Consider the following 24201-nt stretch of genomic DNA (forward strand, 5'->3'; position numbering starts at 1 on the left):
GATAAAAAGACAGAATTTGATGAAAGTCAGTTTGAAGTGAGGTTTGTTCTTTTTTTTCATTGACTGTCGTCGTCGTCAGCAGCATCGGGGGCCTGAGGGTACTGGAAACGAGCGGGGTCGTACAGATCATCCCTGGGGTCATAGGGCATAGGGTGGTAGTAGTAAGGGTACGGGTAGATGTTCACCTTCTTCTCAAGGGGGGCCACGGGAGGCTCTGGCTCCTTCACTGGTTCTTCCTTTTTCACTGGAGGTGGAGGAGGTGGAACCACAATCTTCCCCTTGACGGCCCGAGGCGGGTGGTCAATCAGGCAGTCGGGGTCCCAGTAGGGGTCGCAGTCATACTCCATGCCTTTGAAGGTGCGGACCTGGACTGGGGGGGGATTTTTGACGAGGATGGGTGGAGGTGGTGCGGACTTCTTGAAGAGCATTAGTGGTGGAGGTGGTGGTGCAGACTTTACAGGTGGTGGAGGTGGCGGTGCAGACTTTACAGGTGGTGGAGGTTGAAGGACAGCGGGGGGAGGAGGTGGGGCCTTCTGAGGGGAGCAGTGAGGGTGGTAACGGGGGTCGCAGAGGACAGGGACGGCACCGGTGGGCATGTAGACGATGTGGGGCTTACACAGAGGGTCCTTAGAGTTACACAGGAACAGCACGTCTGCCTGGGAGATGGAAGGAGCTGCAGGGAGAGCAGGGGCCTCGGTTGCAGGGGGCTCACTGGGCTTAGGGGCCCCTTTCATCGGAGGAGGAACGGGTTTGCATTTCTTGTCTGTGGCGGGATCACACATGATCATGGGCACTCCCAGTTTACTCTGGAAGTAGGAGGCGTTGGGACCGTAGGTTTGCTCCAGGAAGCGCATCTGCTGGTAGATCATCCTCAGTTTGTCGATCTCATAGAGCTGGAGTCAGATCAGATGCTTATGTTTACTGATATCCAACTTAACGCACAGCACACATCCAAGACACTGCCAAACTGCTATGATATCAATAACTTCACTTTTCTAAAGCTGCAAATCCCACTACAGCTTGAACATGAGCTTAGTTAATTAGAAAATTACTTTATCACAACATTAATTAATTTCTCTCAACAGTTACGCCTATTGTTATATAGAATGAGGTAGAGCTGGGCGATATGGACTAAAGCTCGTATCTCAATATTTTTTGTGAAAATGGCGATATACAATATAAATCACGATCATTTTAATTCAAATAAAGTCTGACCAGAAATACAATTCTGGGTTAAATCTGCTGATGGAAAATGCCACACAGGCACATTTATTGACAAACTGCTGCACAATATGTTCCACTTATGGCTATTTCTCCTCTAAGGGACAGCACGTGTGAGTGAGTACTGTAGTGTGTCTTGTTTAGGTGAAGGTCTGGGTTAGGACACACTCAGGAATCCATCTAACTGAGCTTTTTTTATGCTATTCTGAGAAGCAGTAAAAGCAGCGACTCCTAAAACAAGTGTTTTCAAACTAAATAAGCTATAAAAATATATATCGATATAGGCAATATTGTAATTTTGTATATCGCCATAAGAGAAAACTCGACATATCTTGAATATCAATATAATGTATAGCCCAGCCCTAGATGGAGTGTCGTGAAGTGCAGTCTCTCACCCCCTCAGTGTGTCCGATGCTGCTGTAGTATCTGTAGTAAGCCTGGAAGTCTGGGTTTGCTCGGTACCACTTGGCGTCTGCGTTGCGTTTGGGTCTGGAGTGGGTCAGAAAGTCGTTGGCTTTCTCTGAGTCGATGCTGAGATCCATCACAGGAACCATTTCTGTTGAAGGAGAAGAAGAAGACAAAGATGCACAAGATGGTCACACTTTACTTTGAAAAAAAGGATCCTGAGTCTCCTTTTACCTTCCTGTTTGATGTCACTCAATAAAGACTTGGCTTCAAGGAAACCTAGAGGGGAAAATGTAGAAGACGAGTTATTTTTCTGCTAAAGAAACTCCAACAAAACTATACCATACCATACTTTCGAATAATGAACAAGTCAAATGTTTTAATGAAAAAAAATGACAAATCTGACATAAAACATTCATTCAAAACTTTGAACACATCAGTGAAGTAAAAGGAGGAGCCTGACCTGGAGGAAACAGGAGACCACAGAGAGCTCCCACCATCCATAATGAAGAAATCATCTTCATCCTCTGTGTTTAAAAACAACAAAGACAGTTTAAATTAAGCATCAAGCAGAGATTATTCTCGAATTATTAAAAGAAATGTCTTAAAAGAAAAAAAAAAGTTTCTCCAGCATGATTGTGTTGGACTCACCTGGTTTTGGGACAGGAACGACTGAGCCAAAGCCGACTAAATACCAACCCATCTACCCGTCACCATGTAACCATATCTTCTGTCCAATAAGATTTCTCTGACAGTGAACCCCACATCTAAAGTCCCCACCTCCGTCTTAATACCATGTTAATGTAGGGCCTTTGGCGCCAATTAGGCATAAAGAGCCCAGGGACCAGAGCAACAGAGCCCATAAAGATCCAGACTTCAAATGGAAACTCTCCATTAAGTCTGCAGGAGAGCATCACCTGCTGGGACAGGAAATGCTGTATACAACACAATATTTCAGCCAAGGAAGAAAAAAAAACACTAAACTGAACAGAATGACAACCTGCACCGCCTTAGACACATATTTTATGAGATGTTACAGCTTTTCTGAAGGCTTGTCAGCTCCTAAAGGTGCTCATTTCTGCCTGGAGAACACCTGCTTTTCTAACAGAAGACGCCTGAAAACCCAGACACTAATTTCCCTATTTTTAGTTGTGGTATGTTCACCATTAAATCTAAGCTGTTCAAGTTTTACAGAATGGTGTCATTACTATACAAACCTTCACCCTGCATACCAACTCATTCTATTAAATAGTGGCTTTCCTGTCCCATCATTCACCAGAAAAAAACCACTCAGTGTGTTATTATCATTAAACCATGTAGATGGCAGTTTTAATGCACTTTAGTGCCATGGATTTTCCAACTCCCTCAGGTAAAAAAAAAAGTTGTGCTTCTTTAGTGACAGATTTTGAATTTTAATGAATGTTTTCCTCATGTTTTATAGGCCGTAATACAAAGTCAAGAAATTCCAGTAAGTTCATTCATGTCGTCTTTTTTGAGATAATATGTTAAGGTGTCTTTTATTTCGACAACTTTTTTCAGGAAATTTACTTTTTGAGCTCCTGACATGTTTCGACTGCCAACTGTCAGTCTTCCTCAGGAAGATTTTGATCAAAGTAAAAATTACAGCAAATACATGATTCTTTGTAAATCAACATACAGTGAAGCAAAAAAGTCTTTGACAGCCACAGTTCCACTTTAAAAAGATGAGCGGTCTGTCATTTTCATCATAGATACACTTCAACTATGAGAGACAGAATGTAAAAAAAACTAATCCACAAAATCACATTTTATGTTTTAATAATGTATTTGTAAATTATTGAGTAAAATAAGTATTTAGCACCTACAAACAAGCAGGTCTAGAACTTTTTCTTTAAGAAGCTTTTGTCCTTCACTCTATACCTGTATTAATGGCACCTGTTTGAACTCATTATCTGCATAAAATACACCTGTCCACACCTCCAACCTACCTCACTCCACCAAAATATGCAGTAATATTAAATCTTAACTTTAGTTTTCTTCTAAACCCAGGAAAATCCTCACAAATGATTTTATAGAATTATGTGAAAATAAAATGAAATGCAAATTTTGAGAAAATTAGTTGCAACTTCAAAAAATGTCCATTGCATAACATTCAGGATATTTTAGTTGGTTTACATTGTTTTTATTTCTTTATTCCAATCATGAAAACGACAACTTAAGACAGCGTTTTTCAACCTTGGGGTCACCTGAAATGTCAAGTAATTGATAAAAAAATTACAGATCATATTTCCCTTTTTCAAATTAATTCACCACACACAATTGTGTTTTATACTTTAACAAATATAGATTTTGTTCAAATAAAATGTATATAAATATATATATAAAACTTCTTAGCTAGTGAATCTCATCGCTCTGTATGTGTAAAAGTAAAACAAACATGATCAAAAACTAAAAAAAAAGATGTCTCTGGGTTTGTCAGAATTTAGTGATATAAAAATGGTGTCGCGACCTGAAAAAGGTTGGGAACCACTGACTTTTGAGTGAAAAAAAAAAAAAAAACAAACATCAAGAAATTTAAACAAAACATGAGCAAAAAAAAGAGTAGGAAGTAGTATCTAATCATACTCTTAAAATTTCTCACATGAAAGTGCGAACTGCAGCATTATAATTAGGAAGTTTTTAAGTTAGGTGAGAAGTTGGTTGTTCTAATCCTGCTACATCCCAACAACTACTCTCATGTCCAAAAGCAAGCATTGAACACACCAGTGAATAAAAAGAATTGGACTTGGATGCAGTTATTCAGTTTTAGATAGTATTTAATATTTTAATGCTTTGAGCTTCCCATAACTAGACCCATGAATAATAGTGGCAGAAAAACCAGTTGGATTAACGCATTTTTAGGAGCAGCTGGAACCAACTGCTGCGTCACCACTAAACCAGGTGTTTAGACTCACTGACGGACACATAATGTTTAACACACCCACGTTAGAAGGAACCATCTATTTATTTTCACGATAACAGGTCAAAGGTCAAATACATTATCTGAAAATTATAAAATGTACAGAAAAGCTCTGCTGGATTCTTAAAGCCATTAAACAACTTCTAATAATGCAATGAAGAGTTTGAACATATTTACAACTGTTGGTCACAATCTTATTTCTAGCAGGCAGAGCAATGAGAGCACAGTAGAGATGGAAGAGTCGCTCAGTCCTTGTTCTGTTTAATATCGAGGGGGAAAAAACACTGAAAATAATGGTGAAACAAAGGGAGTGCAGGAAGTGGAATGTTGCGTCCTTCAGACGAAGGTGATGCGGCTGCGTGCCTGGTTGACCTGCCACACGTTCAACTCTTCGTATTCCTCCAGGGCTTCTTGGAACTGAGCAGGCGTGAAGCCTCTAGATATGCAGCGCTGCTCTGCGTCGGCCATTTTAACGGCACCACCGGGTTTGCCGCGAGCCTCAGAGGAAAGCTCACGCACCAGAGAGAAGATGACGTCAGATGGACGCTGCGCCCTGCAGAGGGAAGCATTACATTAAAGACCATCAGGAAAACCCTTTAAAGAGACAATGATTTACATTAAAAGTGGCTCACACATTTAAAAAAAAAAAAAAAAAAAAAAAAAACTTATTTTTGGTTGTATCGAAACTTGTTAAATACCTGTTTAACACATCACTAAATCCCAAATCAACTACATGTAAACACTAAGAGCTTAAGCTTCCTGAGGTTAGATCAGACATGTGCAAGTGACAGCCCGAGGGCCACATGTGGCCCCTAAAGTAAATGTACAAAATTACCAAAATACACAAAACAAAAGCAAGAATACATTAAAAACTATGAAGAATTACAACATTACAGAAAAATTCAGTAAAAGACACGAAAAACACAACAATCCTACAAAAATGAACTGACAACAGTAATACACACAATTATACCAAATAAAACGACAACAAATAGACAAAATGACAACACAAGTACACAAAAAGACAAAAAAAAATTTAAAAAAATGACTTTGCAATTTCACAGTACGAACAAACAAGCAAAACGACAACAGAAATGCACAAAAATTACTATTAAAAATGCAAAATGACAACATGAATGACTCCAAAAAATACAATTTACAGGAAAAATATACAAAAGAACAGAAATGCAATCATAACAAGCAAGACAACAACAGACATACACAGAATGACAGAGAAACACAAAATGATTATTAAAAGATTTTCTAATGCAACACCCTGAAGTTTACAAATGCCACAGTTGATGATTGGAGCTGTAAAAACATCACTTGCCTCCAACCCTGTGAACGCTACATCATAAAAAGTGCAGTTTTACAGCTTCCTTTAGGACGCACAGATCACCGTTAAAGCTACGTAAGGAACTCATAAAGAAAACGTCTGCGTCGAGCAACATCCGGAACCTCCAACTCAATGCCAACACTCAAACATTGTTTGACTTTGAAATACCAACCGTGTGGTGCTGGATTTGTCGGCCTGCAGCGAATCTTTGGACATCTCCATGAGCCTCATGGCCTCGTTAACGTCTTCCTTTTCCACCGTGTCCATCACACGCAGTCGTGCCTGTGGCGAGGTTTGGAATGACAGCGTGTGAGGCCATTTAAAAGAAATTAATACATTATGGAATATCGCAGCAAAAAAAAAAAAAAAAAAATCATCACACTGGAAAAAGACGTGATGTTGGCTGCGCTGTGCCGGCACCGTCAGACCGAGACAAGTGCAATGCCTTCTGGGATGGCGGGCAATTGCCCAAGTCTCCGCCTCTCAACACCAGCTAGTCTTTCTACTACAGGCTTGAAGTTAGAACACATGAAATAGTCAATGTAGAGCAGTGGTTTTCAACCTGTTTGAGCCAAGGTGCAGCTTTTCTTTGGAAAAAATCCCAAGATTCACCATCGACTGAAAAATATTGTAGCCTATATTAACAATATACAGTCATTCTTATCAAAGTGTTTTGAATAGGAATCAAATAAACACAAAGAAAAAAAGTATTTATCATCTTTCATTTTTCTTCTAACAAAGAGCGATTAACAATATGCAATCAGCATCGAGTGTTTTTAATAGGAATCAAATGAAGAGCAAAAAAACCCCCAAACTATTATGGCATTTCATATTTCTTTTTACAAATAAAGTGTATTTAATACAAAAAAAAACCAAACTTTTTATCATTCTTCATATTTTGTATACTTTACACACGTCATGGGAGGGATAAAGGAAAGTTTTAAAAAACATTAAATATGATTAGAATATATAAATATGTTATTGCCGTGATGCACCTGTAGTGTTTGAAAACCCCTGGTGTAGAGAAGCAGGTGGTCAGGGTGGTATCAGATGTTAGTTCAGACCATGATCAGTTTTGCATGGGTTTGCACAGCTGCACCTAACGCACACAGGCTGACTGCCCACCCTGCAAAGCTGACCAGGATCAGATCAGGCAGTGTTACGCCCTCCTGTGGCGGCTGGAGTGGAGCGCGGCGTGGCACGCATCAGTTTGCCTGAAGTGCTGATTTTGCAGTAGTTGTGAATTCTACCTGCACAAACAGCACTTTTGACAACCAGAGGCAAAAAGAAACACAAATTTAACCACGGCACCATTTTTCCTCCTGTTTCCAGGTGAAACGATTGATCAGTGGCCAGGAGAGGGAGGTGTTATCATCCAGCGTCAGAAACAAGTGCTCACATTGCAGTAGGCCGAGTTATAACCACTACCTGCACTGTAAGCACTTTATCACACACTAGACCACAGAGGAGGAGGACCTGTGAACTCAGACACACACTGGGAACTAGTGTTACTTCTCATTTGTGTGGTTGAGTTGTTCTCACCAAGGCAGTGGCCAGACGCAGGATGGAGAGCAGTGTTCGGGCGGATGTAAAGGTGGTGTCTTTGCTAACTCTGGCCTCTTTCCTCATTTCCACATAAGCAGCAGTTATGTAGTCGGCTAGCGCCTCTGGCACAACAGGTTGGCGCTTCTTACAAAGAGCAATGTAGCGTCTAGAGACAAATGCAAGAATAAAATTAGACTTGCAACAATTTTCAATAATATATTCAACCATTTGGTACGGCATCTACTTTGTAAACTGCAGTTTTTAAAGTTTGGCGTTTAGGCTCCGCGCACTGTACGTCTCTCTAAATGGCTTTGCCTGTGTGCAGGAACGACATAACCCCATCCCAGTTAATAACGTGTTTAAGTTTGGTTCTCTCCTGTTTGCTCACGGTCCTTTACAAGCTTTTTGTTTTCAGTTCCATCCACGGCCTCACACCTGCATATTTATGTGAGACTGACCCCTCACCAGCCCAGCAGAGCCCTATGTTCTGCCCAACCCCACCTGCTGGAGGAGCCCAGGTCATGTTACAAACAGTGGGGCGATCGTGCAGGTTCAAAACTCTGAAACTCTTTGCCGCTTAAGTTACTTGCAATCAAAGACCTGCCCCTGTTCAAAGCAAAACTAAAGACTCACCTGTTTAGAACGGCATTTGACACATTGTTCTGTGGCACTTATTGTAAATGTATGTGATAACGGTTTGTTTTTAATTATATATTATGCTGTTTTTTAAATTGTATTTCTACTGTGTACAGCGTTTTGGTCAACTTTGGTTGTTGTGAAGCGCTTTAGAACTCTCTCTGAACAACGGAAACATTAATAATAATCAACAAAAAATCTAAACATTAATTAAAGACAAGTATGTACAAGACTAAATAGGATAATATTGTAGTGGTGAGTAGTGAAAAAGGATGTTGAAGTAATTTCTTTTCCAGTATTTACACTGAATAGCGTGCGTAGATGAACATTTTAATTAAATAATATACGTCTATGTACATTCACAGTGACGTTTAATTCCAGGGTTATTTCACAGCAACAGGTCTGCCACTCTTTGAGTGACAGTCTGGGGGAAGAAACTGTTCTCATAACGGGTTGTTCTGGTGTACAGTGATCTGTAACGCCTGCCGGAGGGGAGGAGTTTGAACAGTTTGTATGCAGGGTGTGTAAGGGGTCTGCAATGATGTTACCTGCCGTTTCCTGACCCTGGACTGGTATAAGTCCTGGATAGGGGGCAGTTCGACGCCCATGATCTTTTCTGCAGTCCTGATTGTCCGTTGCAGTCTGTCTGACTAGCTTGGTTGCAAATTTAACTGTTAGCACTGTTTTAATCGGGAGTGTTATTTTATTTTAGATGTATTTTATGAAGTTTAGTTGATTTTATTTCATACAATACACAAGAATGTGTATTAATTTTGTTTTGCTTCAAAGTAAAAAAAAACTGTTTAAAACAGAAAAAAAAAAAGAATAGCTTTCTTTCTTCTTTTTCTTTCTTAAATTTACTTATAACACTTAACGCTGGAAATATTTTAACCAACCGGGCCAGCAGAACCAAACACCGAGGTACGTATTGAACCGTGGGGTGACTGTATTAGTGCATCCCTAGATTATATTGATGTGGGAAACATAGAAGAACTTTTGGTTTATGGCAGTTATTCATTTACAAATGTAAAAAACATCAAAGCTAAAGAATCACCTCATCAGCTTCATGTCGATGGGGGTGAAGTGGGTCGGGGGCTGTCGGGAGTGCTGGTGCACGTATGTGATGTGCTGGGCCAGACGCAGATCAGCGTCAGGGTCTGGTTTGTCCTGGATGAGCCACAGCAGATCGAATCGAGAAAGCAGAGCAGCAGGAAGCTGGATGTTCTGCTCGATGCTCTTCCGGGGATTGTAGCGACCGTAGGCGGGGTTAGCCGCCGCTAAGATGGAGCAGCGAGCGTTCAGAGAGGTCATAATGCCAGCCTGGGGGAAAAAAAAAAAAAAAACATGAAAAAATCCGTTGTACCACCATCAAGGTTACAGTATGTCCCAGACTGGGATAATGCAGGTAATAAAAATTAATTAATTAAAAAAAATGACCTTAGCAATAGAGATGGTCTGCTGCTCCATCACTTCGTGGATGGCAGTTCGGTCTGCATCAGCCATCTTATCAAACTCATCAATGCAACAGATTCCCAAGTCAGCCAAAACCAAGGCTCCGCCCTCTAGGGTCATTTCCCCAGTCAGGGGATCCCGCATGACTGCAGCAGTCAGTCCCACACCAGAAGAACCACGACCTGTTGTGTACTGGCCTGAGAAAATATACTGTTTATTAAGTATTCAACTGTGGCATCTTTATAGGCTTCACTAAATCAATCTAAGAGGAAATAAAGCCCACAGAGCTGAACACGCTCCTTTAAACCAGACAACACAGTCCAACAAACTCACTTCGAGGGGCCAGGCGATCGATGTAGGACAGCAGCTGGGACTTGGCGACTCCTGGGTCTCCCATCAGGCACACGTTTATGTTGCCTAGAGGACAAGACGAGTTTTTGAGTCAATACAGCTTTTCGAAGAAGTGACAAACAGAAACAAACTAACTTCGGCATCATTTTTTTTCTCCTTTTAAACCGAAACTGATTTACTCCAAAATTAAACCCTCTGAACTGCAGGGATGGTAAAATATTTTGTATTTAGATGACTATACAGAGAGTTTAATGAATCATTAAACTGACTTTTACTAACAGTGTAGGGAAAAAAAAAAATCAACTTGGCGATATATCTCAATATTTCACCATGTGATTATTGTATTGACCCAAAAAATGTCCGAATTGATTTTTAACAGAAAAAACATTTAATTGCACTAACATATGCACAGCACATTATCGCCCAGTCACTAGGTGTCAGTGAACTACATCTGACCTTGTTAAACTACCTCACTCCTCAATGCATTTTAGCTTGGAAGTTAAGTGCACTTTATTTTCATAAAAAATACTGGGCACTTTTATAGATGTATGCGAGTACTTATGAGAGAAAAAAAATTAAAAAATTAAGAACTTAACAGAATCTGCTGTATGAGCAAAAAGTTTAACTTTTTGGAACAATGTAATTTGACAGTTTGATGGTACTTACTTACCTAATTACAGTTAGTTACCACTTGCTTGTTCTTGCAAGTTAAAATAAATAAATAAATAATTTATGCCACACTATTTTGTCCTTGTCGAGGTGAAATTTGTAATTATTGATATTGCGACTAATATCATATTGTTTAGTATCGGGATGTATATCATATTGTGACATGCAAATCGTATCGTAAGATTAATGGCAATGCACACCCCTATTACTAACCAATTGTAGACATTAGACCTTAGTTGCTCACCTCTGATTTTCATGCCTTTAGGCGCCTGTTCCACTCCTCCAACCAACAGGAGAAGCAAAGCCTTCTTCACATCCTCGTGTCCATAAATCTCTGGTGCAATCGAGCCGGCCAACTTCTCATAAAAGTTCTCGTCTGTAACAGAGGAAAGGTTTACTCCAGGGCTGAAGAGGTTGAATGTGGTTTGCATTAGTGCCTTAAAGCCTGGCACACCTGTGATGCTGCGCAGCTCCTCGTCGGTCAGCTCTTCATTTCCGAGCTCATCGTCCTCAGTCTTGTTCATCAAGGTGATGCAGTGACTCTCCAAGTACGTTTCTGACAGAAGTCCCTGAAAATATGACATCAGGACTTTAAACTTCCTTCCTCCTGAACTGTGGTGTAAATGTGGAGGGTTTGAAACCAGGAGCTCACCTGAATGGCCTGACCGAAGCCTGTGCGCAGCAGGGGGAGGAAGACTCCTGTGATGGCTACATGGTCTCCTGGCTGGGCGAGGCGAGTGTTTTCACCCCGTGCGTAGATGGTCATGCTCCTGGGAATGTTACCAACAGGCACCTGGTCGCTCTGTGGAGCAGACGACAAATCTTCAGACTAAACACAGGTCTTATAGCTTATGAAGTGTTTGAGTACATAGAGCTGGTGGACAGTAATACATTTACTAAAAACCTGTTTTTAATATCTAAATAGAGCTTAAAGGGATCCTCCACTGTTTTTACAAATGTGGCCTAAAACTTTTGAAATGTATTTATTATAAGATCTATGCCTAACAAAACGCATTATTTTTGCACCATATTCAGTTTATTAACTTTCAAAAATGGAACTACTTTACCATTTTAAAACCTGTATTCCACCATCTTGAAATCATGTGAATGAAGACATCACACGGCCCCATTTGCCTGTAAACATCTCATTGTTTTCTACTGGAACAAATCATTCAGCCTGCTTTTTAGATCATTTAGCAGCTTTTTCGGTCAAAATACAAATTTGTGGTGCTTTTGGTTGCTCTGAATAATCAGAAAAAGTTCAAGATGTCGAAGTAAATCACTTTGGTTTACTGAAAATAACCTATGACCGCAGGGGGCGACAGTCAAAATGTTTTTATTCTCTTTGCTAAACCAAAGAGGTTTACATTGACATCTTTAACTTTTCCTGATCATTTAGAGCAACCAAAAGCAACACAACTTGTCATTTTGACTGAAAAAGCTGCTCAGTGATCTGAAAAGCAGGCTGAATGCTTCACTCCAATAGAAAACAATGGTATGTTTACAGGTAAATGTGGCCATGTGACATCATCAATCACAATTCAATGTGCTTGAATACAGGTTTTAAAGCGGTAAAGTAGTCCCATTTTTAAAAGTTAATTAAACAAATATGGTGTAAAATAATGCGTTTCGTTAGGCATAGATCATCTAATAAGGAAATTTCAAAGATTTTAGCTCACATTTGTAAAACAAGTGGAGGATCCCTATAAGACTTGGAAATTGACCTTCACTAGGATTGTTTGTTAGCGTTAAACTGCACTTTGCATTTGTTAAATTACAGTTTCCTAAACTGATTAATTTGGTGAAATTCATAAAAGCCATAGAGCATAGTATCATATGTTTATCCTCACATGTTCCTGGATGCGGAGATCCTGGAATTTGATGAATTTGGAGCCTCTGGTTTGCAGGTAAAGCCGTCCTCCTGATTTGTTGGTGACGCACTCTTGGCTGGGACACATGTTGAGTGGCATGAAGGTAGAAGACTGGATCTGAAGCAGGCAAACCCACATGTTGAAGTGTTTCTATAATCCACAATATGTTCATGTGATTGACTCCAATCTTACTGGCTGATAAGTCTCTGCGCCGCATTGATCACATGTGTACGTAGCCACGGCCATCATCGGCTTGACTTCGGTGGCGCGGGTCACGATGCCTCGAACTGTAACGAGTTTCCCGATGCTGTCGGCTCGGATATCACGGACCACTTTGGGTTTGGAGGTGCTCGGAGGTTTGAAGTACAGTTCACTGTGTACAGACAAACAGGATGGTCATTTATTTATTTTTCAAGTATTTTTATTGGGTTTCATATATTCTTCAAGGTACATACAACCCATTTTTGTTATTTTTCAAACGCAAAAACATCACACACTGTATATATACACCCCCACCCCGCCCCCAACACACATTAGAAAAAATAAATATATTAAAAAAAATGTAATTTAGTAATAACAATAGTGTGTTCCTCAAATATCTCTGCGGATCAGGATCAGACTGACCTGAGAGTTTCAACATGGCTGCTGCTTGGTTCAATCGTGTGCAACGTTGGGATTTGTTTGGACACCCCCCACCCCCATGTCCAAACTTGATGTCATAAGTCCTACAGTGATGATGTCATCAGTTAGAATATTAGAACATAAGAATGAATCACTGTGGAGGTAGGACTGATTCCATCATCACTGTAGAGGTAGGACCATTGTTCTATAGCAATACATGCTTCCTAGTGCACTGCACTAGTAAAATTAAAAAAGTAATAATAAAATTTAACTGTATACATGTATATAAACATACATCTATACACAAAAATTCTTATAATGATAAAACAAAATTATATCTGATAAACAGGTAAACAAAGATAAAGTAAAACCAGTGGAAATACCCAGAAATAAGGAATACAAAGGAATTACAGAGTGTTCCAATTTGATCAGTACAACCCAGGGGTGTCAGACTCATTTTAGTTCAGCGGCCAAATACGGAACAGTTTGAGCTCAAGTGGGCCACAAGTTTTATGGAGGAAAAAAGAGTAAATTCCACATTATTGTGCCTTAGTTTGCACTTCTACGTAAACATAAAATACAAAATATGTAGGAAAGCAACCATATCCAAACAATAACTGATAGAAATCAGTCCCAACAGGATCTTCACTTTAAATTTCTTAGATTTTGTACCAATTTCTATTTAATTAAGGGAAATATTAAGTCATAATGAAAGATTGTGTAAGAATGTTTAGTTTTTTCAACTGTTTAACATTAAAAATTACTGCAATCATGTGGAAAAACTGTGAGCCCCAGCAAATATAGCTGGCTTTCATTTACACAATAATTCATGTTTTCTCTGTAATTTTTCTTTGCTTCTGCAGGCTGGATTGGATGCTGCAAAGGGCCAGATTTGGCCCCCAGGCCATGAGTTTAACACACATGGTGCAACCCATTAAAATCCTGTTACACAAAACTGTTAGATGACATTATTGACTAAGGAGAGAAAAGGGCAGCAAGTTTTATCAAAATTGCCTGAACAACCTCTTATATTGAACTTAATTTTCACAGGATGGTTATTGACAATACAATAAGCTTTAAACCTCATCCACAGCTAACTCACAATCTTCTCATGAGCTCAGCCGGGTACTGGTTACGAGAGTCTCTGGTGTCCGAGGGGTCTCGGCCTCTTTGTTCCAACATCAGCCGGTGCTCAATGTACACGTCCAGAGAGTCTTTGGCCACCACCTGAACATTTCCAATCAGACATGTCGATAAAGCACTCTGAAGATCAATTAGTAAAAGCAGCTCATGTTAACATCTACCTACATCTCTCTCTTTGTACTCGGGCAGCAGTTCATGGACAGCGTCAGCAAACAGGCCCGTGTATCGCTTGGCATTCTCACAGATGTTTTCCAACAGATCGGGGTCTTCTTCTGCCACATCATCCAGCTCCACAAAGAGGGACACCTGCTCCCTGTGGGCCAGAGCCACCTGCACACCAAGACAAGCACTGAAGACAAAAAGCCCTACACGCAAATTACACGAGCCTACAATGATACGTCAATATGAGAGACAGCGTTTGATATGCAAATACTGCTAAAAATTAAAGACTGCTCTTTAAACCGACCATATTTCTTTTACTTAACATACATAATCTCTAGGGTTGTAGTCAACCAAGGAAATGGTTGGTCGACCAAGACTATGGAACACGTAGCGATTAATCGTCCAAAAAAAAAAACAAAAAAAAAAACAGAATGAATGAGCAGGTGCAGAGGAGGACGATGAGAAAGAAAAAGAGAAACAAATATTTTGTTTTGGCGTTTTGTGGTGCCGATTTGCTTTTAAACACAGACCATTTAATGATATGAACCTTATTCAAGCTTTGACCAGAACCTGACAAAGCAAAAGTGAAACCTACAGGTCCGACAGACATTAGGTATTTATTTCCGTGCCCGGCCTGAAACCGACAATTAAAATCTTTTTTTTTCCCTCATACAAATGACACATTTACATTTGTTTTAGTGGTAAGTCTGCTTTTATTAATAAACAACTGTTAATGCCAACATCAGATCAGCGCACGGCAGCACCGCACCACCCACCCACACCCAGCCAGAGACAGCAGTGGATCTATTTACATAATCCAAGTATCACATATAAGGATAATCCATGTTCTTGTGCAGAAAAAGGATTGATTAAATAGTGGATGCTTGTGCTTCAAGCCCGTCTTAATTCGTTCCCTCTCTGATCTGAGGACAGCACACTGACAGCTGAAGTGCAACTCTTTTTGCACTCCCTTACACAACTGTTGCTGGACATAGAATCACTTTTAGGCATTAAATAAATTATATTTGATATTTAATCTTTATCTCCTATATAAGTGCATTGCATTTTTTTTCAACTGCATTGAAACTGATACCGTTGCTGGTCAACCAATGAAAATCTTGGTCGACCGCGACAGAATCGACCAAAAAGTCGACTAAACGACCAAAGTTGACAACCCTAGTAATCACAATAACAAGTTTGTTCCACGTCCAATTTATTGATTTCAGCACTTTACTAAATATGAGCGTTAAAAACTCAGTGACCACGTTTACGTGAGATTCCCCTTCCGAATAAAAGTCAAATCCTCTTTAAACTGACCTTTCAAACACCTAATTCTGAATGAAAATAACTATTCCAATTTTCAATTTAAATCTGTATTAAGTGAAAATAATTCTTATTACGTGGTCTTCTATGTTGTAGCAGAAACGAAAAGGTTTGTGTGTTTTTTTTCCACGATAGATGTGATACGTCACACGCCCCCCCCGTCCAATCAGAACCCTTCCCCACCCCAAAACATAAAGCAGAATTGAATAAAGCCAAACAAACCTGTTTTCCACCTAAACACAAAGCAGAACACTTTATTTCGGAATTATTTAATTCTGAATCATTAATTCCGAATGAAAAAAACACGGGGGGGTTAATTTAGATCTACATGTAAACACTCTTATATTCCAGAGAGAGAAAATCAGTGTGTTTATTCCTGCCACATCACCTAAGAAAAAACGTGTTCTGCTGGGATTTAAGTGAATGCATGGCGGTTGGACAATTCAATTTAACTTTATTCCAGACTCGTAGTCCATAAAAAAGGACTAGACAAACAATTAAGATTTAAAAAAAGACAATCACGCCAATGTCTCCACTAATCAGACCGATAACATGTCGCACTCCTGTTTAAGTGGGAGTGATTTTTAAATGTATCATTAATACTGCTTTTCACTGGGTAGAGATCTGCATACAGTGGGTGAACAGAGGCCAACCAGACCTGTTGAACTGTGATGGCACACAAAACTATACACTTAAAAAGAATCAAAACACTATTGCTAAATAACAAATACACCAAAAGAAAACGCCATTTGTGCGATAATGACCATAGCTTGTGTACGAGCCAAAACATTGTTATTGAAGCAAAAACATCTTTCAAAACAAAAGTCTGCCACCATAAAAACATCAAATAAAAATTCAAAATCCAAGAATAGATCTTAAAAAAATTACAAAAAGGAAAAAAAAACTAAAACTATTCATCATCTTAAACACAAATAATGCATTAATGTGTTTTTCAGGGTAAGATGACACTTTAGATACAGTTAAAACAAGCTAAATTGTGTTACACATTTACTTACAAGTTGAACTCCATATTTAAACACTTTCTTTCCATTTCCATCTTCCGTGTAAAACTCCTGCAGGAACCTTTTGCATTTCTCTGCAAAACAACAAGAGAACCTCCTTTAATTTACATTCAGGAAAGAGGTTGGTCATTAAAAAATAATTTTCCAGATGTAAAAGAATAGTATTATGAGCAGCTCGTGGCGGGCCTGCGCACCAGGAGCTAATTTGTTGTCCTGCGACGACCCCCTTTGTTGAGTAACATGGCATCCCGTAATCTCGATGAGTCACTACAGGCTACAGTAAGCGCACAAAGTGCTGCTGGTGAGCTGATGGAGGCCGTACACACACACACATTAAACCGCTTCTTCACATTCACAGTTAAAATAAGTGGCTTTGCAGCCAAATGGCTTCAGGTAAACAACAACCGCGCGCAGTTCACTGTCCATTTTTTTTTTTTTTTTTTTTTTACATTTACCCTCAGTTCACGGAAGAAAAACAACCAACAATACACGTCCTAATGCTGGCGGGAACAACACAAACGACAGCATCCTAATCAAACTAGTCCACTTACTTTGAAGCCATGGCAGAAAAGGCTCATATCTGCTGTAATAAGTCTCTGTTCGGAGATGTTTTTGTAAACAAAGCAGCACATGGCTTTTTGTGCCTCGTCACTGTCGTATCGCTCCGCGTTTCCTCCGCGCCCAGAAATAGTTCCGGCTGTTGTCTTTCTTCACACCGAGCGCGAGGCCATTTTCAAACACACGCGCAGCGACTCGTTCAGATACTACAAAGCGAATTAACTCTCCCTGTGTTCAAAGTGATGGAAACTAAAAGACTCATTTAGAGACACAATAAAAATAGGACTTTACATCACATGAAGTTAATGAGAAAAAAACCCAAAACAAGAGATGAGGAACCATTAGTTTGTGCTTTACAACCCCTCATTTTAAAATACTGAAAATGTGCAAAACTGATATGATTTTTACATTTTTTTTATATATATATATATATATATATATATATATATAAAAAAACACATGGAAAACATATTTGACCTCCTATTTGAAGAATGGAGCTTGTTTATTTGTAGGTGTATGGTTTATTGTTGGCTCACTATACTATACTTGTGTTTATCTGTATTATGTGTAAATTTGTATATTTTCCTTAAAGTGTGCATTTGTATTTAATCCCTATTTAATTTACAGTCTAATTTAATTATGTACTTCTATTTTCTATGTTTTAATGTTCCTTTTCATTCTAAATATTTCTAGAGCGCATATATATATATATATATTCACTTCTGATACCGATATTACAGCCTTGGCTATTGGTTGATATCAACATCAATCTGATATAATCAATGCTCATACATACTTTTATTGCTTATTTTATCGTGTGGAATGTTAGAAAAGCTTTAATCAGGTGATATCACTAACACAGAGATCAATCAGCAACTGTAAGTATGAGAAAAATGGATCCATTTATTATTAACCAATGGGTTACATATATTTTAACCTCAAACATAAGAATATTCTACAATTGAATAAAATAAATGTAGCCTTGAAGAATAAACTCAGTCAAAACAAATACATATAGAACTCAAAATGTGCACAACTTGAATGACTGGCACATTTCTAGTTTTCTACAAGTATCACTATATATATATAAAAAAATACATACAAAACCACACGTGTGACTTCCTGTGTGTTTGAAGAAAAACACATCTTGTTTATTTGCATTAAAATTCCCTCGTTTGTCAAAGATGTAAACAAGAGTCATGGCTGATCTATTTTACATAAGTCTCTGGTCACACCTGCTTGGTTTGAATTAACACATTTAAGTGGACATGACGTATCCCTTTGGCGCTGATTTATATTCAAAATCTATTTAGGTTTAAAAAATAAATAAATAAATCTTGTATTAAGAATTAATTTACTGTCACATTTTTATTGTAATTCACAAGTAAATAAACATTTGAAATCGTATTTGTTTTGAAACCAAAACATAGAAACGTGACAGCAGGATCACCGTTTGTTTCCAGGCTTTATGAGACGTGTTTCCTGGCAGTCACAATGTGATGCTGATATGTTACAACCTGATTCAGTGCAGGAGTCGCAAGTGCGACTATTTTAAACTTTTAATGCGAAAATCAATTGACGGCATCCATATTTAACAAGTTACTGAAACTTCTCAGCAATAGAAAAACAAATGTGATATCAAGAAGTGCATCATAAACCATACAGTCAAATAAAAAGACTGTAAACTAACAGTGCTTCCTCCTTCTCCAAATTAAAACATTACTATGACCATTAAGCTACCATATGATACAGAAAGTCCCTATCCTGATTATAAATATTGATTTATCATAAATATTTATATCATAAGTAACCATCTCCATAATTTCATATGCTTCTCTTCCATTTGTGGAACAGTGGGCTCTCCTAAACCTTCAAATGTGTCCCGAACATTGTTTTGAGTGGAATTTATTGATTAAAAAAAACAAAAAGAAAAAAAAATGCATGTGTGATTACTTCATCATAAGTAAATACTGTCTCCCATTGTCAGAAGTGTGAAAAAAAATGGCCTCTACAGCATAAAAGTACCATATTTCAATAAATTACAAGAAACTACAGTATTTTATTGAATAGTACGGTTAATTTGTGGTGAATGTATCCACAAAAAAAGCCTAAAAGGAAGTAGGAACATTTCCAGATAATTTTTTTTAAAGTACCCCCTGCAATGTGCTCCTGTACTCCTAGGGGTACATGTACCCCTGTTTGGGAACCACTGATCTAGCATGCTATTAATTATACATGTTAAGGCACAAAAGTTGTAATGATAGCATCTTTAAATAGTTATTCTGCTCTGGTTTAATTGAGAAGTAAAATGAGTTTAATATTAGCAGAATAAAAGATGCCTGAATCTAAACCAATGATGAATATTCCTTTGCTAGCTGATGTTTAATATGGAGTTACTTAAGTTTAGGATTCGAACTCCACTTTATAGTTTGAAACCATGTATAATAATGTGTAAACCAGGTGGTTTTGTACGTTTTAAGGATGATTTTAGTAGAGCGAGGCTGAGTTATTGTTAGACATGTGCTGCACGCTGGAGCCTGCTCCTTTGTTCACGAGCTCATCCGGGTCACCGTGCAGTCAGAGCACGGGCACTGACAGGTTAAACACTGCACAACTTGTGCTTCAATTTTAACATAAACACGTGACTTCAGCCACTTGTCTGCAATACGTCAGCTCATATAGAAAAAAATCACATTTTGGCTATAGGAGAGATTTAAGGAACACAAAGTTCTCGGATTGGTGAAAACGGCCTGAGATAAAGATACATAATATGATCACATATAGATGTTTATATATAGCATATACAATACTATCTAAACAGTGCATTTGAAAACATGCACATTAATCAGGTCAAAGAAAAGCTAAACGCCAACCTGTTGCTGCCATGCCATAAGAAGTCAAACATTTCATTACCTTTCTCGTCCACGTAATCCTTAGGAGCCATGGTTGAACTATGAAGCTGTTTCACCTCCTAAACGACGTCTAAAAGTTTCAACAAGACGAAATAAAGTTTTAAATCTGTAGTTTTCGCTCTTTTCAGCCACAGAACAGTTGCTCTCACTCACTACAAACCTCCGTTTCACCCGCTCCAGAGAAGTGGCGGGAGTCTGACGTCTCTAGCAGCCAATGGCGTCCCTCGTTCTAGAGCGGAGGGGCGGGACATAACGATGGCGCCAAAGTTGTGGGGCGGATTTGGTGTCACATGACCTCACAGGCTTCCGTCTGTTTGTCAGGATTGGCGCGAAACGAGACGATTGGATTTTATTGATGTGTGTGTGTGTGTGCAGGAGAAGTGAAGTTAGTTACATGGATTCATTTACTGTTATTTTATATCTCATTTCAGAAATTCCTTTAAAACGTTTTAATGGGTTATTGTAGATCTATGAAAAACATGGCCTACATAAATGCACAAAAAAATACAATAAACAAGAATAACACCAAATCAACATACAATTACACGCAAAAATACAAAACAATTACTCCAAAAACCTAGAAATTACAGAAAAACCCACCAAATCAAGAGACGAAAAAAAATTACACAGAAAAATACCCTACTCGACAAAACAATTACTCCAAAAACCCCAAAATGACAGAAAAACACACCAAATCAGACAAAAAAATTACAATTACACAAAAATATACGCAAAATGACAACAAAATTACGTAACACAAAATCAACAGACAAAAAACAAAAAAAAAAAAACAAAATGACAAACAAAATTACAGGATATACAAAACAAAATCCCAATAGTCACTCAAAAAAAAAAAAAACCCACAAAACTTTAATCTTTCCAGTGTTAATGCTCAAAACGTTCATTTTTGTAATTGCTGACATTAGTGTTGGTAATACATCCTTCACATCAGACAATTATAGTTTTGTGGCCCCCAATGTGAGAAAAGCTGCCCATTACTGTTCTATGAAAAATGCTACTTTACAAGAACAATTCTCAGACACAAAAGTTGATTAGCTCATCCTGTTGTTAGTGAAATACATAAGACAGAAATTAAACTCTTCGTCATCAGTTGGTTTGTAATGAGCAGGAACAATCTGTATACATAAAGATTTAAGAATAGAATATAGCTCAGAGTATCTCCATTCATCACTACAGCATACATTGGGGAAATAAAGCACATAGTCACTCTTTTAGGTAAACCATATCTTTAATTACATCAAAGACACTTTCAGTGTTTTTGTCCAAACCATTTTTTTTTATGAACATAAAGTGCACATGACAAACAGAATCAAAGTGCAACGTGTAGTAAAGTGACATCTTGGAACAGACTTTTTAAATTCCTCCATCATCTTTGTCAGATGTGCTCACACATGAACAAACATTAAATTGAAACAGATTTAATCCCCACATTCTATAATCAACCTGCAAACCAACACAGAACGATCGTGATTGGTCAACTCATGGATGTCAGTGACTTGAACAGTGAAGTCCAGAGGGGCCTCGGCTCACTCAGTCAAAGAGCTCATCCAGAACACTCACAGGTGTGTGACGCGTGGACGGCTGCAGATCAGAGACAGACAGGAGAAGAGTTGAAATGGGGATGAATTTCCACCTCAGAATAAATATCACAGATATAATAAAATGGCTCCTTATAAATTACACATACACCGCTCTTCTACCAGTATGAGCTGCCAGAACAATACCGCCCTCATTGGAGATGGATTCAAACACATGTCGGCTCCAGATACATGAACATTTTGATTTAACTCAGATATGAATGTGTACTATTACAACATTTTAATGAACACATTTTTTGCCAGAAACTTTATTAAGCTGTGTTTAACGGAGCCAATTATGTGTTTTCACACTGCTCCCAAATTAGTCAATTTTAAGAATTGCACCTTAAATTGGCTTGCTGCTTGTTTATAGTGTGAGGCAGGATGATGATGACGATGATTAAGTGCAAAAACGAAAGTTTGAATTGTGTATTTAATGAGACATAAAAAAGCAGTAGCAATCACAACCCTTTGTATTCTTCAGCAACTAATGAACTCTTAAAATGTGAGAAATCTTGTAAATGGTGTTGATTTTGTCGACTAAGAAGCCTGTCAGCTGTGTTTGAGCAGGGACACATGCGTTTGGACATCCCTGAACTAGACTATAACTGAAATAGTCCGGATGACTAAAATGAGGTTGCATTTCAGTTAAACGACTGACTAAAACAAAACATAATTTAGTTGTCCAAAGCAGTGGGCATGCACTGTAGCTGTTCCCACTCAATGTTCTTGAAGCCAAAATAAGGTGCTCAGGGGAGCTTCCATCTTGGAAATTTGACATTATTTGGAGCCAGAGTCTGCACAGTAGGGTCTGGTGGGAGGAGCCCTGGTAACACGCCCCGCCCATTTAGCGTACTGCTCTGATGGCTTACGCAGCCTAGCTACGCCAAGAACTTAAGTATCTTTCCTGCTGGAAATTCTACCAACGGCTTGTTCAGATCATAGAGATTAGTACAAAACCACAACATATTTCAACTCAAATATCTAGTTAAATGGCGTCTCGGCGTTCCTTCATGGCGTAACTTCTATTCACAAAGAGAGCTACGCAAGATCCACAGCTGTCAATCATCGTCATATATAACGTAAAATTCCGTTTTTCAACCTCAAATAACTTATTTAAAACAAACTTCACAGAAAAATGAGCACTTGAACAATGTAAGGTGATAATAACGAATGATCACAAGACAGTTTAGGTTTGGAAAAAAAATATGTGACGAGTATTTTAACTTTACACTTTGACCCATATCCCATCTGTTATCATTGAGGAGGCGGGGTTTATGATCTGCAGCCAGTCAGCAGGGGGTGCTCTAAAAATAAAAGCTTCACTCCACCGGGAGCTTGTCCCGTCCATTCTTTTTACTGTCTATGGTCCAAAGTAACACTGATTGCAAAGGTAAAAATCATTATTTAATAGTATTGTATTAAATTAATATGATCAAAATGGATAAATCAGTAGTAATTCAAATTCACAGAAGTCTCCAACATCCTGCCCAGGTATAGAAAACTGGCAAAATAAATATTAATAAATAAAACAAATTATAGGGAGATTTGGGCTTTATAATAGATTTCTGAAAATCCGAGTGTTGTATTTCAAACCATCTGAGGAAATAATAGGATTTTAAGCTGAATCAGTCACATGTTGCTCAGTTGAACACATGCTGCCTAAATTGGACTTTCAGTGTTTGTTTACCAGTGCAAACCCAGAGTCCTGGTCGAAGTCACTCTCGTAATCCTCGATCTCATCCTCTCCTCCAGAATGTTCCTGCTCTTCCTCCTCCATCAGAGAAAGCCTGAGCAGCAAACACACATATTTATCTGTCTCGTTCTTTTGAAATACCAAAATAAATGTTGATCTGAGTGTTGGTCTCACAAGTCCAGATGAGAGTTCAGGTCGTAGTGCTTTGCAGTGGAAGCAGAATGCTGCTGTTTGATGGACTTCACCTTTCGCAGCTGAACACTGAGGAGAGGCAGAGATCAAGTGTTAATTTAAAACTTGGAAAACATGTTTATTAACCAACTGCATCGCTATTCACTTTTCACACAATTCAACCTATTAGAATATCAACACCTTCTGAAAAGCATGTAATTACTGTATATGAAACACATACATCTATAAAAACTCTTCATCATTCATTGAAACTTTTAAATATACAAACTTACATGCAAGGTTATAAGGTGCAGTAAATTATAGGGTAACTGAATCAGCAGACAATATAGACATTAAATGGGAGAGAATGAAGCACATTTTTGTCCAAATAAAGAATATTTCAAAGATAATTCTAAAGAATGTATTAGCTCTCAAGCTTTTGTCTGTACTTGGGTGCCAGTTTGATTTCTATTCTGATTATGATTTATTAAATATTGCAATTTGATTGTAACAATTATCACAATTTTAATTTTCTTTTTTCCTTTCCTTAATTTCCAAAAACAAAATTGGA

General features: G+C 38.4%; 3 protein-coding genes across 8 annotated transcripts in view; all 3 read right to left on the reverse strand.

Annotated features, from left to right (window-relative positions):
• Window positions 1-56: 56 nt before the first annotated feature.
• On the reverse strand, window positions 57-2329 carry and4 (actinodin4). The gene is made up of 5 exons (XM_028459124.1): window positions 2278-2329; window positions 1861-1905; window positions 1617-1777; window positions 459-893; window positions 57-416 (listed from the first exon to the last, which is right to left on the reverse strand). Exons 1-5 carry the CDS (start codon window positions 2327-2329, stop codon window positions 57-59), a joined length of 1053 nt encoding a protein of 350 aa, XP_028314925.1.
• Window positions 2330-4593: 2264 nt separating this feature from the next.
• Window positions 4594-20365, reverse strand: mcm7 (minichromosome maintenance complex component 7). Of its 3 annotated transcripts, XM_028460505.1 has the most exons (16): window positions 20326-20365; window positions 20167-20235; window positions 16690-16769; window positions 14354-14518; window positions 14148-14272; window positions 12617-12797; window positions 12404-12541; window positions 11206-11355; window positions 11008-11122; window positions 10798-10929; window positions 9867-9950; window positions 9519-9730; window positions 9136-9401; window positions 7443-7611; window positions 6073-6182; window positions 4594-5117 (listed from the first exon to the last, which is right to left on the reverse strand). In XM_028460505.1, the coding sequence occupies exons 2-16, from the start codon at window positions 20195-20197 to the stop codon at window positions 4901-4903; spliced, it is 2175 nt and encodes a 724-aa protein (XP_028316306.1). In that variant the 5' UTR covers window positions 20198-20235; window positions 20326-20365; the 3' UTR covers window positions 4594-4900. The 3 variants fall into 3 exon arrangements, with proteins under 3 accessions (XP_028316306.1, XP_028316307.1, XP_028316308.1); XM_028460506.1 differs by lacking the exons at window positions 20167-20235; window positions 20326-20365 and adding an exon at window positions 17247-17362; XM_028460507.1 differs by lacking the exons at window positions 20167-20235; window positions 20326-20365 and adding an exon at window positions 16890-16910.
• Window positions 20366-21508: 1143 nt separating this feature from the next.
• stag3 (STAG3 cohesin complex component) overlaps window positions 21509-24201 on the reverse strand; it is a 30349-nt gene continuing 27656 nt past the window's right edge. For all 4 annotated transcript variants that reach the window (XM_028459654.1, XM_028459652.1, XM_028459651.1 and 1 more), the window contains exons 30-32: window positions 23634-23720; window positions 23454-23553; window positions 21509-21767 (exon numbers count right to left, since the gene is read on the reverse strand). In XM_028459654.1, the coding sequence (XP_028315455.1) occupies window positions 21717-21767; window positions 23454-23553; window positions 23634-23720 (238 nt within the window). In that variant the 3' untranslated portion in view covers window positions 21509-21716. The remainder of the gene's footprint in view (window positions 21768-23453; window positions 23554-23633; window positions 23721-24201) is intronic.

This window comes from Gouania willdenowi, chromosome 10 (genome assembly GCF_900634775.1).
Source record: "Gouania willdenowi chromosome 10, fGouWil2.1, whole genome shotgun sequence".
NCBI classification, from domain to species: Eukaryota; Metazoa; Chordata; class Actinopteri; order Blenniiformes; family Gobiesocidae; genus Gouania; species Gouania willdenowi.